Genomic DNA, 14,883 nt, shown 5'->3' on the forward strand with positions numbered 1-14,883 from the left:
TATAAGAGCTATGGAGGCGACTGCGATGACTACTACGGTCACGGCAACGACCACTGCAATTCTGGAAAGGGTTACGGTAGCGACTACTACCCGGATTACTACTCGTCGTAGGGTGGTGACAACGGCTACGGCATCTACCCCGACTACTACTCGTCTTACGATGGTGGGTATGGCAATGGAAATGGATACTACCCGGACTACTACGCTTCCTACGGCTACCCCAGTTACGGCGGCTACGGCTACTCCAGCTACGGGTACCCAGGCTACTTTGGTTATGAGTCGGCCACAGCGAGTGCCGGTGCTACTGGTGGTGAGAAAGAGTCTGCAACTGCGAATGGTCAGAAGAGGTCTGCGACCGACGCTGCCGACGTCAAGTCGGTCAAGAAGGAGAACAAGACGGAGTCGAAGGTGTCGAAGGAGACCAAGTCGGAGTCGAAGGCGTCGAATGAGACCAAGTCGGACGCCACCGACAAGTCAAAGGACAAGTAAAATCAAGCTGAATGTTCGAAATAAGTAGAAAAACGTAGTAAGCCCGCGTTGAGCTGTGTAGCGTAGAAAACTAAAGTGGCAGCTGTAAGGAATACAACGCCAATGGATGTGATCCCATTTGCCATGTTGAAGTGATATCAGTCTTCAAATTATTAGTTGCTAAGGTCGTTAGCGATGTGAATCAATGTCCGATTACAGCAGCGGTAGAGTAGAATCTTACGATATAGAGTAGAAACCAAAAATTACAGCACGCGGACGTGCAATCACTGTCAATCTGCGTGAGTTTGCAAAACAAACCTTGTGCCATCAACAAGAAGACTCATCAGTGCATTCATTCCTCTCCTTATGCAGTGCTCCGCTAGTGGAGTCGTGTACAGCAGTGGTGTAGGGAGCCTATCGACAAGTTGCCCTTGTTTGAGTATCCGTAGTAGTAGGAGGAGTGGCAGTAGCCGTAGTAGTAGTAGTAGTAGTAGTAGTAATAGTGGAAGTCACTGAAGGAATTGAAACTGTTTTGAAGTAGTAGTCCAAAAACTGCTGACGAAGTAATACAAGTGGCCGCTGTTGCTTTTTCTTGCTGCAATAATAGTACCTCGAAGTATTAGATTGTGTAAGTATTCGTGTGATCTTGCATTCTCAAAATACGTCTAATATACTTCTCCTAGACCGTGATGTCTGCATAATTACAGTTTGCAGTCTATCACTTATTGCTGACCCGACTCATTCTCTCAACGCTTCTCTCTCATCGTCTTCTCGATCAATCACAGCGAGCGAAGAAAGACAATGCCACGACGAGGGGTGACCACGATGGCTGATGCAACATCAACGCCCAGACCGCAGCTCGATCGGACTAGCCTCCTCGCTCTCTCACTTGTCATCTCGCTTCCTCCCTGACACTCGACAACCAACCTCCAGCTCCATCAACTAGTTTTGCAACTGCCCAACAAGATGCACTCCAAATTTCTCGCCATAGTGGGCCTGTGTGTCGCTGCTTCTATTCTGCATGCGACTGACGCTGCTAATAGAATGCCCCCACGTCGTCAACTCGGGTCTTACAAGGACTACGGCCACAGCCAGCACAAGCACGACCACGACCGCAAGAAACACCACCACCACGACAAGAAGGACCACCCGCACTACTACCGTCGTCGCCTGGACGGTAAGGACACCAAGGCTACCGATTATAAGGACACCAAGGCTACCGAGTCTTCGGACTACAGCTACGGCAAAGGCGATTATTATGGTCACGGGCACGACCACCAGGGCTATGGCCATGATGACTATGGTCACGATGACTGTGGCAGCGATAGCTACGGCCACGATGATTATAAGCACAACGGCTACGGATACGTTAGCGGCGACGACTACAAGGGCTATGGTAGCGGCTACAGCTACAGCTATAAGAACTATGGAGGCGACTCCGACGACTACTACGGTCACGGCAACGACTACTACCCTGATTACTACTCGTCATATGGTGGTGGCAACGGCAACGGCTACTACCCCGACTACTACTCGTCGTACAATGGTGGGTATGGAAATGGAAATGGATACTACCCGGACTACTACTCTTCCTACGGCTACCCCAGTTACGGCGGCTACGGCAACTCCAACTACGGGTACCCGGGCTACTTTGGTTATGAGTCGACCACAGCGAGTGTCGGTGCTACTGGTGACGAGAAAGAGTCTGCGACTGCGAATGGTCAGAAGGAGTCTGCGACTGTGTCTACGGACGCTGCCGACGTCAAGTCGGTCAAGAAGGAGAGCAAGACGGAGTCGAAGGCGTCGAAGGAGGCCAAGTCGGACGCCACCGACAAGTCGAAGGACAAGTAAAATCAAGCTCAAACCGTGTGAGAAAAGTAGTATATGGGTGAAAGACGTTGTAAGCCCGCGTTGAACTGTGTAGCGTAGAAAACTAAAGTGGCAGGTGTAAGGAATACGAAGCCAATGGATGTGATCGCTTTACCATGTTAAAGTGACATGTGTCCCCGAATTATCAGTTGCTTAAGTCGTTTGCGATGTGGATCAATGCTCCGATTGCAGCAGCGGTAGAGTAGAAGCTTACGATATAGAGTAGAAACCAAGAATTACAGCACGCGGACGTGCAATCACTGTCAATCTGCGTGAGTTTGCAAAGCAAACCTTGTGCCATCAACAAGAAGACTCATCAGTGCATTCATTCCTCACCTTACGCAGTGCTCCGCTAGTGGAGTCGTGTACAGCAGTGGTGTAGGGAGCCTATCGACAAGTTGCCCTTGTTTGAGTATCCGTAGTAGCAGTATCCGTAGCAGTATCCGTAGTAGTAGAAGTAGTAGTAGTGGCAGTAGCAGTAGTCCTAGTAGTAGTAGTAGTAGTAGTAGTGGCAGTAGTCGTAATAGTAGTAATGGCAGAAGCCGTAGTAGTAGTGGTAGTAGTGGCAGTAGTCGTAGTAGTCGTAGTAGTAGTCGTAGTAGTAGTAGTAGTAGTAGTAGTAGTAGTAGTAATAGTGGAAGTTACTGAAGGAATTGAAACTGTTTTGAAGTAGTAGTCCAAAAATTGCTGACAAAGTGATACAAGTGGCCGCTGTTGCTGTTTTTTTGTTGCAATAATAGTACCTCGAAGTATTAGATTGGGTAAGTATTCGTGTGATCCCAAAATACGTCTAATATACTTCTCCTAGACCGTGATGTCTGCATAACTACAGTTTGCAGTCTATCACTTATTGTTGACTCGACTCATTCTCTCAACGCTTCTCTCTCATCGTCTTCTCGATCAATCACAGCGAGCGAAGAAAAACAATGCCACGACGAGGGGTGACCACGATGGCTGATGCAACATCAACGCCCAGACCGCAGCTCGATCGGACTAGCCTCCTCGCTCTCTCACTTGTCATCTCGCTTCCTCCCTGACACTCGACAACCAACCTCCAGCTCCATCAACTAGTTTTGCAACTGCCCAACAAGATGCACTCCAAAGTTCTCGCCATAGTGGGCCTGTGTGTCGCTGCTTCTATTCTGCATGCGACTGACGCTGCTAATAGAATGCCCCCACGTCGTCAACTCGGGTCTTACAAGGACTACGGCCACAGCCAGCACAAGCACGACCACGACCGCAAGAAACACCACCACCACAACAAGAAGGACCACTCGCGCTACTACCGTCGCCGCCTCGAAGATAAGGACGCCAAGGCTACCGATTATAAGGACACCAAGGCTACCGAGTCTTCAGACTACAGCTACGGCAAAGGCGATTATGGTCACGGGCACGACTACCACGGCTATGGTCATGATGACTATGGTCACGATGACTGTGGCCGCGATAGCTACGGCCACGATGATTATAAGCACAACGACTACAAGCACAACGGCTACGGCTACGGATACGTTAGCGGCGACGACTACAAGGGCTATGGTAGCGGCTACAGCCACAGCTATAAGAACTATGGAGGCGACTCCGACGACTACTACGGTCACGGCAACGACTACTACCCTGATTACTACTCGTCATATGGTGGTGGCAACGGCAACGGCTACTACCCCGACTACTACTCGTCGTACAATGGTGGGTATGGAAATGGAAATGGATACTACCCGGACTACTACTCTTCCTACGGCTACCCAAGTTACGGCGGTTACGGCAACTCCAACTACGGGTACCCGGGCTACTTTGGTTATGAGTCGACCACAGCGAGTGTCGGTGCTACTGGTGACGAGAAAGAGTCTGCGACTGCGAATGGTCAGAAGGAGTCTGCGACTGTGTCTACGGACGCTGCCGACGTCAAGTCGGTCAAGAAGGAGAGCAAGACGGAGTCGAAGGCGTCGAAGGAGGCCAAGTCGGACGCCACCGACAAGTCGAACGACAAGTAAAATCAAGCTGAAACCGTGTGAGAAAAGTAGTATATGGGTGAAAGACGTTGTAAGCCCGCGTTGAACTGTGTAGCGTAGAAAACTAAAGTGGCAGGTGTAAGGAATACAAAGCCAATGGATGTGATCGCTTTACCATGTTAAAGTGACATGTGTCCACGTATAGAGTAGAAACCAAGAATTACAGCACGCGGACGTGCAATCACTGTCAATCTGCGTGAGTTTGCAAAACAAACCTTGTGTCATATACAAGTAAGACTCATCAGTGCATTCATTTCTCTCCTTATGCAGTGCTCCGCTAGTGGAGTCGTGTACAGCAGTGGTGTAGGGAGCCTATCGACAAGTTGCCCTTGTTTGAGTATCCGTAGTAGTAGTAGTAGTGGCAGTAGCAGTATCCGTAGTAGTAGAAGTAGTAGTAGTGGCAGTAGCAGTAGCCGTAGTAGTAGTAGTGGCAGTAGCAGTAGCCGTAGTAGTGGCAGTAGTCGTAGTAGTAGTAGTAGTGGTGGCAGTAGTCGTCGTCGTAGTAGTAGTAGTAGTAGTAGTAATAGTGGAAGTCACTGAAGGAATTGAAGTTGTTTTAAAGTAGTAGTCCAAAAATTGCTGACGAAGTAATACAAGTGGCCGCTGTTGCTTTTTCTTGCTGCAATAATAGTACCTCGAAGTATTAGATTGTGTAAGTATTCGTGTGATCCTGCATTCTCAAAATACGTCTAATATACTTCTCCTAGACCGTGATGTCTGCATAACTACAGTTTGCAGTCTATCACTTATTGTTGACTCGACTTATTCTCTCAACGCTTCTCTCTCATCGTCTTCTCGATCAATCACAGCGAGCGAAGAAAGACAATGCCACGACGAGGGGTGACCACGATGGCTGATGCAACATCAACGCCCAGACCGCAGCTCGATCGGACTAGCCTCCTCGCTCTCTCACTTGTAATCTCGCTTCCTCCCTGACACTCGACAACCAACCTCCAGCTCCATCAACTAGTTTTGCAACTGCCCAACAAGATGCTTTCCAAATTTTTCGCCATAGTGGGCCTGTGTGTCGCTGCTTCTATTCTGCATGCGACTGACGCTGCTAATAGAATGCCCCCACGTCGTCAACTCGGGTCTTACAAGGACTACGGCCACAGCCAGCACAAGCACGACCACGACCACAAGAAACACCACCACCACGACAAGAAGGACCACCCGCACTACTACCGTCGCCGCCTCGAAGATAAGGACGCCAAGGCTACCGATTATAAGGACACCAAGGCTACCGAGTCTTCGGACTACAGCTACGGCAAAGGCGATTATGGTCACGGGCACGACCACCAGGGCTATGGCCATGATGACGATGGTCACGATGACTGTGGCCGCGATAGCTACGGCCACGATAATTATAAGCACAACGACTACAAGCACAAAGGCTACGGATACATTAGCGGCGACGACTACAAGGGCTATGGTAGCGGCTACAGCTACAGCTATAAGAAATATGGAGGCGACTGCGACGACTACTACGGTCACGGCAACGACTACTACGGTCACGGCAACGACTACTACCCTAATTACTACTCGTCATATGGTGGTGGCAACGGCAACGGCTACTACCCCGACTACTATTCGTCGTACAATGGTGGGTATGGCAATGGAAATGGATACTACCGGACTACTCTTCTTCCTACGGCTACCCAAGTTACGGCGGCTACGGCTACTCCTACTTCGGGTACCCGGGCTACTTTGGTTATGAGTCGGCCGCAGCGAGTGTCGGTGCTACTGGTGGCGAAAAAGAGTCTGCGACTGCGAATGGTCAGAAGGAGTCTGCGACTGTGTCTACGGACGCTGTGTAGTGTGTGGCAAGCAAGGAGGCGTACCTCAGCGGCAAGGAGGCTATTCTGAATCAAGAACCCCATCCCAAACTACAGCGTCGTCTATCAACATGAGGTTGCAGTCTTACTGCACCCCTGGTGCTCGACTCTCAAGGCTTTGCCTAGGGTGAAGCCTTTGGTCCTGATAGGAGTAGGAGGAGTCGAGTAGAACGCAGGAGCAGGAGTTAGTCAAAAGGAAGCTCACTTCTTAACTTGCAATCAACAAGCACCAGCATTTCAGCAACGCAAAGCGGTAACTACCACAAAGTATACTTTAGTCCTAAGGGACCGCAAGCATGGCAACCAAGTCACATCAGTACGAAGCTGATGGGGACACAGTGATGAAGTCTGTAAATCAACCGGTATTCGAGTTCGTCAAGGCGCCGTGGTTGAACGACTGGAGTCATGATGCATTGGTCAAATGGAACCAAGCACGTGACCAGTACGAGGAAACTATTCGGCAACGCTGTTTTGAGAGTCGTGAACGACCCGAGACCGTGATGAAACCAGTAAAATCCTCAATCGACCGGAAGTTGCTGGAGGTGGTATGCCTCTACGAGTTACGGAAGGCTGTGGATAACGTCAGCAGTGAGGAGCTCCTCATGCTGATTAAGCAGCGCATTGGTACTGTAAAGAACGAGCAGATCCCCGACTTGGACGAGTTGTTCAAGAAGAAGCTGAAGATCGACTTGGCAGAAGATGATATCGATGCTCGTGTACTACGCTACTACCGTGATTTCTCCTCCATTATTGAGAACCATGGTTTAGGAAAAATACTTGGTGTCGGAGACCCAGATGCAGAGGGTTTTGCTGATCGTATGAAGTTACGATGCACCATCTTGATCGACAACCTTGAGCCTCGTATGGTACGTGATGATGTCAAGCGACATTGCAAGTATGAGTGCAGAGAGGCGAAGAGAAACGATTTCATGCTCTTTAACATCATTAAAGAGAAGGCACGGGCTCAGCACAAGTATCACTTACTGTCGATGGAGCACAGGTCCAAATCTGGACCTAACCGAAGGTCTAGCCATAATGAAACGAAGACTAAAACCGGTAGTGGAGAACAGCATACTGCTGTGGAAGCCCGTAGAGACGGCACTCAGCGGAATTCATTAACGACTAATACTGGGTCTCAACCCCAGAGAAAGGAGTCAAAGCCACCCAAGACTGGCTGCTGGGTCTGTCAAGGCTCGCATTGGCTTCGTGACTGTCCGACAGCGACGGATGACGACAAGAGACGTGCTGTCGACAAGATGAAGGAAATAAAGGACCGGTCACGAGTTAAGGTGGTTCGGACTTTGCCTCAACCAGGGGAAGTGATGATCAACGAGCTCGTGGTCTTGCCGTATTGTGCTGACTCAGGATCTGACTCAACTGTTATCCCTCGTGCAGTGGTCGACGAGTTAGTTGCACTTGGTAGCGGTGTGGAGATGCATGTCCTACCCTCTCCAATTGAGGCTATCGTTGCTGGAGGTTCTACAGTTACCTGTTTTGACTCTGTTACGGTGGATGTCGTGCTGCAAACGGCAGCGGGTACTGTGAAGCTACCTGACGTGACCTATTTGGTTATGGAGGGTGAAGAGACCGATTTTCTTCTTGGTAACGACACGCTCGTCTCACTCGGAATTGATGTAAACCAGCAACTTGAACAGCTGGCTGGGGGTTCACTTAGTGAAGATGTGGACCCATTTGAAGACGATGGATGTGCAGATCTCGAGCTTTCTGGTTTGGAAGCTCGCAGTAAATTGAAAGATATGGTGGTCGCCGCTGGGAATAATGGTTTTGACGCTGACTATCTCTCTTTTCTTCACGATACCGTGCTGGAGTATGAGGATATTTTTCGGATTGACCTGGGTGCTGGTCCCCCTGCCGACATTGAACCACTGCGAATTCAGTTGGTGGACGGAGCTGTGCCTTTTAGAGCGCGTTCACGGCGCTATGCCAATACCCAACGCATTTTCCTTCGGGACTACACGAAGCGGCTCGAGCTGATGGGCTTTATTCGACAAAATAACCAAAGTCATTGGGCATGTGCAGCTGTGCCTGTGGCAAAACCCAAGTCACCAGGTGATTTCCGGATGACAGTCGACTATCGCCCTGTAAATGCACTGACCATACCGATCGCTGGAGCAGCCCAGGATGTGACGGATTCTGCCGACGAAGCGGCCGGAGCTTACGGTTTCGCGGATTTCGACATGCCAAAGGGATTCTGGCAGCTTCCTCTACATCCTGACAGCCAGGAAATGATGAGTTTTGTTACGACCGATACGGTATGGACACCTACGCGCGTTCCACAGGGAGCGAGTGATTCGGCAACGCATTTTCAGAACGAGATGCAAAAGGTTTTTGCCGGGATGCTGTACGCCCACCTACTTGTGTGGATTGACGATATTCTCGTCTATGCGGACGATGCGCCTACGTTTATCGCTACACTTCGTGAATTTTTTTCTATTGTCCGCACTCACCGGCTGAAACTCAGCGTGAGTAAGAGTTGTTTGTTTCAGAAGGAGATCCGTTGGTGTGGCCGCATCTTCAGTGGCACTGGCATTCGCCATGACCCTGAACGCATCAGTGCGTTGCAAGCCCTTCCTCTCCCTACTACAGCCGCTGACCTCCAACAATTTTTGTGTGCTGCTGGGTGGATGCGCGATACGTTGCTCGACTTTGGCCGCACCATGCGCCCGTTGCATGACAAGTTGGAGGCGGTTTTGAGTGTTAATGGGCGAACTAAGAAACTAGCAGCCGGGGTGTTTCTTTCGTGGACTTTGGACGAAGAAGACGTGTTCAACTCCGCAAAAACCCTGCTTGGATCCTCGCAACTGTTGCATTTTCCGACGACGTCGTCCACAGTGGCCGTGTTTAGTGACGCCAGTGAACTGGGGTGGGGGCTCGTCGTGACTCAAGTGGATGACTGGGACTCTGCATTACCTGCTAACGAGCAGCAGCACCAACTTCTAGTATGCAAAAGCGGAATTTTCGACGAGACGGAACGTCGGTGGAGCATCATTGAGAAGGAAGCGTACCCGATCATTTGGGCTGCCCGCAACCTGGGCCATCTTCTCGTCCGCCCTTCAGGCTTCAGGCTGTTCTGCGACCACAAGAACCTGATCTACGTGTTCGCACCAACACACGAAGTTAAACGTCACGTGCGTGGCAAATTACAACGGTGGGCGTTATCTCTCACTGGTCTTCACTACCAAATCGACCACATCGATGGTACGGCGAACGTGTGGGCCGATCTACTCTCGCGGTGGGGCTCTTGTGGTGAGGCAGGGGTGCACGTGAAGTGCAAATTCGTCACGCGTAGCCAGCAACGCATTGACGACGCGACTGAACGCCAACTTGACGAGCTGCGTCCGCGTCAAGGCGACTTTGTCTTTCCGACCTTGAATGAGATCAGCCAAGTGCAACACCAACACAAGCGGAATGCACCCAGAGCAACGGTGTGCGATCACAATGGCATTATGACTGTCGACGGAAAAATATGGATACCAGAGTCCGTGAAGGAGCTACGACAGCGCATTCTCATTGTGGCTCATTGCGGTAGTCAAGGACACCGTGGACTTGACGCGATGATGACTACAGTCAAAGACCTTTTCTCGATCAAAGGCCTGGAGCAACATCGCCGGCAATTCCTGAAGCGATGCCTTCTCTGCAAACACGTGAAAGGTGGTAATGTGATTCCTCGCCCCTGGGGGCCTACATACGACGCATCTGAGCGAAACGAGATGCTCCACTGGGATTTTCTTTTTCTTGGTGACAGTGTGGGTGAATGCAAGTACCTACTCGTAATGAAGGACGGCCTTACTCATTTTTGTGAATTGGTGGCTTGCGATTCGCCAACAAGTGTCGTGGCAGCCATTTCACTCATGGATTGGTCGAAGCGTTTTGGTCCGCCTAAAAATTTGATTTCCGATCAAGGAAGCCATTTCAAGAACCAGGTTGTACAGCAACTTTGCAAACAGCTCTCCATTGAACAGGATCTAGTTCTAGCCTACGCTCCGTGGATCAACGGTACTATCGAGCGACTGAATCGAGATGTGCTGCAAGTTCTACGTGTTTTGCTGATGGAGATGAAGCTGGACACGCATGAGTGGGAATATCTCGTTCCGGTAGTGCAAGGGATTCTGAATCACACTCCAGTGGCTTCATTAGGCAACCGGTCCCCTGGTGAGCTTTTCACCGCGTTACCTAGACCTACACCATTTGAGACTATCGTAGTTGAGCGCAACGGCAAGGCCATGATGGTGACTGAGCCGGTGACTATTCCTGACGAAATGGTGGAGAACATGCAACGAAGTCTAGAAGAAATGCACAAGGAGGTGGTGGACATTTGGGAGCGACGTCGGTTGCAGAACATGAGCCGCTCTAATGGAGTACCATGCAATTTCACTATCGGTGATTTTGTACTGTGGTCAAGGATCGACTCTCGCCTTTCGGTAAACAAACTACTCGCTCGCTGGGTGGGACCATTCGAAGTTGTCGAGGAGCACCCTCATTCCTATATGATTCGCCACTTGGTGAGTAGCCAACGCTACATGGTGCATGGATCCCGGCTCAAGTTCTACCGTGACGGAAGCCTGGGCACCAGCGAGGAACTCCTGGCCCATGTCGGCAACCAAGGTATGGTCCTTGGTGTCGAAGATTTTAAGGATCACCGCAAGACCCAACATGGATGGCAGCTTCTCGTCTCCTGGGTCGGTTTGCAGGACGAAGAAGACTCCTGGGAATCTCTTCAGAGTCTCTACAGTGATATACCTACGCGTGTGAAGAATTACGCAGCTCAAAGTGGCGACAACGAGTTTGTACAGTCCCTGTCGACCTTTCAGCAAAATACCAGAGCCTAATTCGACGTGTAGGTCAAGTTATGGATCAACTTCAACGTGTTGCAGTGCAACTTGACCTGTAACACTGTCCCGTCTCATGTATGGACTGTTTTTTCGCAACCGGTGACAGATTTCCATCAGTCGTGACATTTGGTGACATATGTCTTTCTGACTTGGATTTCCGATACTTGGAGAATTTTCAATACAAGAGGCTCAACATTCATATCTGCATATCAAGACGGTACTGGTATGGGTTCTTCGGGGGCAGTGTAGTGTGTGGCAAGCAAGGAGGCGTACCTCAACGGCAAGGAGGCTATCCTGAATCAAGAACCCCATCCCAAACTACAGCGTCGTCTATCAACATGAGGTTACAGTCTTACTGCAACCCTGGTGCTCGACTCTCAAGGCTGTGCCTAGGGTGAAGCCTTTGGTCCTGATAGGAGTAGGAGGAGTCGAGTAGAACGCAGGAGCAGGAGTTAGTCAAAAGGAAGCTCACTTCTTAACTTGCAATCAACAAGCACCAGCATTTCAGCAACGCAAAGCGGTAACTACCACAGCTACCCAAGTTACGGCGGTTACGGCAACTCCAACTACGGGTACCCGGGCTACTTTGGTTATGAGTCGACCACAGCGAGTGTCGTTGCTACTGGTGGTGAGAAAGAGTCTGCGACTGCGAATGGTCAGAAGGAGTCTGCGACTGTGTCTACGGACGCTGCCGACGTCAAGTCGGTCAAGAAGGAGAGCAAGACGGAGTCGAAGGCGTCGAAGGAGGCCAAGTCGGACGCCACCGACAAGTCGAACGACAAGTAAAATCAAGCTGAAACCGTGTGAGAAAAGTAGTATATGGGTGAAAGACGTTGTAAGCCCGCGTTGAACTGTGTAGCGTAGAAAACTAAAGTGGCAGGTGTAAGGAATACAAAGCCAATGGATGTGATCGCTTTACCATGTTAAAGTGACATGTGTCCCCGAATTATCTGTTGCTAAAGTCGTTTGCGATGTGGATCAATGCTCCGATTGCAGCAGCGGTAGCGTAGAAGCTTACGATATAGAGTAGAAACCAAGAATTACAGCACGCGGACGTGCAATCACTGTCAATCTGCGTGAGTTTGCAAAACAAACCTTGTGTCATATACAAGTAAGACTCATCAGTGCATTCATTTCTCTCCTTATGCAGTGCTCCGCTAGTGGAGTCGTGTACAGCAGTGGTGTAGGGAGCCTATCGACAAGCTGCCCTTGTTTGAGTATCCGTAGTAGTAGTAGTAGTGGCAGTAGCAGTATCCGTAGTAGTAGAAGTAGTAGTAGTGGCAGTAGCAGTAGCCGTAGTAGTAGTAGTGGCAGTAGCAGTAGCCGTAGTAGTGGCAGTAGTCGTAGTAGTAGTAGTAGTGGTGGCAGTAGTCGTCGTCGTCGTCGTAGTAGTAGTAGTAGTAGTAATAGTGGAAGTCACTGAAGGAATTGAAGTTGTTTTAAAGTAGTAGTCCAAAAATTGCTGACAAACTAATACAAGTGGCCGCTGTTGTTTTTGTTGTTGCAATAATAGTACCTCGAAGTATTAGATTGTGTAAGTATTCGTGTGATCCTGCATTCTCAAAATACGTCTAATATACTTCTCCTAGCTGCATAACTACAGTTTGCAGTCTATCACTTATTGTTGACTCGACTCATTCTCTCAACGCTTCTCTCTCATCGTCTTCTCGATCAATCACAGCGAGCGAAGAAAGACAATGCCACGACGAGGGGTGACCACGATGGCTGATGCAACATCAACGCCCAGACCGCAGCTCGATCGGACTAGCCTCCTCGCTCTCTCACTTGTCATCTCGCTTCCTCCCTGACACTCGACAACCAACCTCCAGCTCCATCAACTAGTTTTGCAACTGCCCAACAAGATGCACTCCAAATTTGTCGCCATAGTGGGCCTGTGTGTCGCTGCTTCTATTCTGCATGCGACTGACGCTGCTAATAGACTGCCCCCACGTCGTCAACTCGGGTCTTACAAGGACTACGGCCACAGCCAGCACAAGCACGACCACGACCGCAAGAAACACCACCACCACGACAAGAAGGACCACTCGCGCTACTACCGTCGCCGCCTCGAAGATAAGGACACCAAGGCTACCGATTATAAGGACACCAAGGCTACCGAGTCTTCGGACTACAGCTACGGCAAAGGCGATTATGGTCACGGGCACGACCACCAGGGCTATGGCCATGATGACTATGGTCACGATGACTGTGGCAGCGATAGCTACGGCCACGATGATTATAAGCCAACGACTACAAGCACAACGGCTACGGATACGTTAGCGGCGACGACTACAAGGGCTATGGTAGCGGCTACAGCCACAGCTATAAGAACTATGGAGGCGACTCCGACGACTACTACGGTCACGGCAACGACTACTACCCTGATTACTACTCGTCATATGGTGGTGGCAACGGCTACGACTACTACCCCGACTACTATTCGTCGTACAATGGTGGGTATGGCAATGGAAATGGATACTACCCGGACTACTACTCTTCCTACGGCTACCCCAGTTACGGCGGCTACGGCTACTCCAACTACGGGTACCCGGGCTACTTTGGTTATGAGTCGGCCACAGCAAGTGTCGGTGCCTGCGACTGCGAATGGTCAGAAGGAGTCTGCGACTGTGTCTACGGACGCTGCCGACGTCAAGTCGGTCAAGAAGGAGAGCAAGACGGAGTCAAAGGCGTCGAAGGAGACCAAGTCGGACGCCACCGACAAGTCGAAGGACAAGTAAAATCAAGCTGAACCGTGTGAGAAAAGTAGTATATGGGCGAAAGACATTGAAAGCCCGCGTTGAACTGTGTAGCGTAGAAAACTAAAGTGGCAGGTGTAAGGAATACAAAGCCAATGGATGTGATCGCTTTACCATGTTAAAGTGACATGTGTCCCCGAATTATCAGTTGCTTAAGTCGTTTGCGATGTGGATCAATGCTCCGATTGCAGCAGCGGTAGAGTAGAAGCTTACGATATAGAGTAGAAACCAAGAATTACAGCACGCGGACGTGCAATCACTGTCAATCTGCGTGAGTTTGCAAAACAAACCTTGTGTCATATACAAGTAAGACTCATCAGTGCATTCATTTCTCTCCTTATGCAGTGCTCCGCTAGTGGAGTCGTGTACAGCAGTGGTGTAGGGCTTGTTTGAGTATCCGTAGTAGTAGTAGTAGTGGCAGTAGCAGTATCCGTAGTAGTAGAAGTAGTAGTAGTGGCAGTAGCCGTAGTGGCAGTAGTCGTCGTCGTCGTCGTCGTAGTAGTAGTAGTAGTAGTAGTAGTAGTAGTAGTAATAGTGGAAGTTACTGAAGGAATTGAAGTTGTTTTAAAGTAGTAGTCCAAAAATTGCTGACAAAGTGATACAAGTGGCCGCTGTTGCTGTTTTTTTGTTGCAATAATAGTACCTCGAAGTATTAGATTGGGTAAGTATTCGCGTGATCCTGCATTCTCAAAATACGTCTAATATACTTCTCCTAGACCGTGATGTCTGCATAACTACAGTTTGCAGTCTATCACTTATTGTTGACTCGACTCATTCTCTCAACGCTTCTCTCTCATCGTCTTCTCGATCAATCACAGCGAGCGAAGAAAAACAATGCCACGACGAGGGGTGACCACGATGGCTGATGCAACATCAACGCCCAGACGGCAGCTCGATCGGACTAGCCTCCTCGCTCTCTCACTTGTATCTCGCTTCCTCCCTGAAACTCGAAAACAAACCTCCAGCTCTCTCAAATAAGTTTTGCAACTCCCCACAAGATAGACATCAAAATATGTTCGCATAGTGGGGCTGTGTGGTCGCCTGCTTCTATTTCTGCCTGCGACTTGAGCCGGCCAAAAAGAAGGCCCCC

At 49.9% G+C, this 14,883-nt stretch overlaps 4 protein-coding genes and 2 pseudogenes across 4 annotated transcripts; all 6 read left to right on the top strand.

Moving 5' to 3' along the window:
- Window positions 1–486, top strand: part of PITG_22780 — a pseudogene marked incomplete at both ends in the record, with an annotated part of 978 nt that extends 492 nt beyond the window's left edge.
- A 948-nt stretch (window positions 487–1,434) lies between these two features.
- Window positions 1,435–2,319, top strand: PITG_22781 (M96 mating-specific protein, putative; the record flags this gene model as incomplete). Its single annotated transcript, XM_002998091.1, has 1 exon — window positions 1,435–2,319. The coding sequence occupies one exon, from the start codon at window positions 1,435–1,437 to the stop codon at window positions 2,317–2,319; it is 885 nt and encodes a 294-aa protein (XP_002998137.1).
- A 1,109-nt stretch (window positions 2,320–3,428) lies between these two features.
- On the top strand, window positions 3,429–4,331 carry PITG_22782 (M96 mating-specific protein, putative; the record flags this gene model as incomplete). Its single annotated transcript, XM_002998092.1, has 1 exon — window positions 3,429–4,331. One exon carries the CDS (start codon window positions 3,429–3,431, stop codon window positions 4,329–4,331), a length of 903 nt encoding a protein of 300 aa, XP_002998138.1.
- Window positions 4,332–5,339: 1,008 nt separating this feature from the next.
- On the top strand, window positions 5,340–6,215 carry PITG_22783 (M96 mating-specific protein, putative; the record flags this gene model as incomplete). The annotated part of the gene is made up of 1 exon (XM_002998093.1): window positions 5,340–6,215. The coding sequence occupies one exon, from the start codon at window positions 5,340–5,342 to the stop codon at window positions 6,213–6,215; it is 876 nt and encodes a 291-aa protein (XP_002998139.1).
- A 4,884-nt stretch (window positions 6,216–11,099) lies between these two features.
- On the top strand, window positions 11,100–11,823 carry PITG_22784 (annotated as a pseudogene; the record flags this gene model as incomplete).
- A 1,076-nt stretch (window positions 11,824–12,899) lies between these two features.
- PITG_22785 (M96 mating-specific protein, putative) lies at window positions 12,900–13,775 on the top strand (the record flags this gene model as incomplete). The annotated part of the gene is made up of 1 exon (XM_002998094.1): window positions 12,900–13,775. One exon carries the CDS (start codon window positions 12,900–12,902, stop codon window positions 13,773–13,775), a length of 876 nt encoding a protein of 291 aa, XP_002998140.1.
- Between the last annotated feature and the right edge of the window lie 1,108 nt (window positions 13,776–14,883).

The sequence above is a fragment of the Phytophthora infestans genome, genomic scaffold (assembly GCF_000142945.1).
Source record: "Phytophthora infestans T30-4 supercont1.9 genomic scaffold, whole genome shotgun sequence".
Taxonomy (NCBI): Eukaryota; Oomycota; class Peronosporomycetes; order Peronosporales; family Peronosporaceae; genus Phytophthora; species Phytophthora infestans.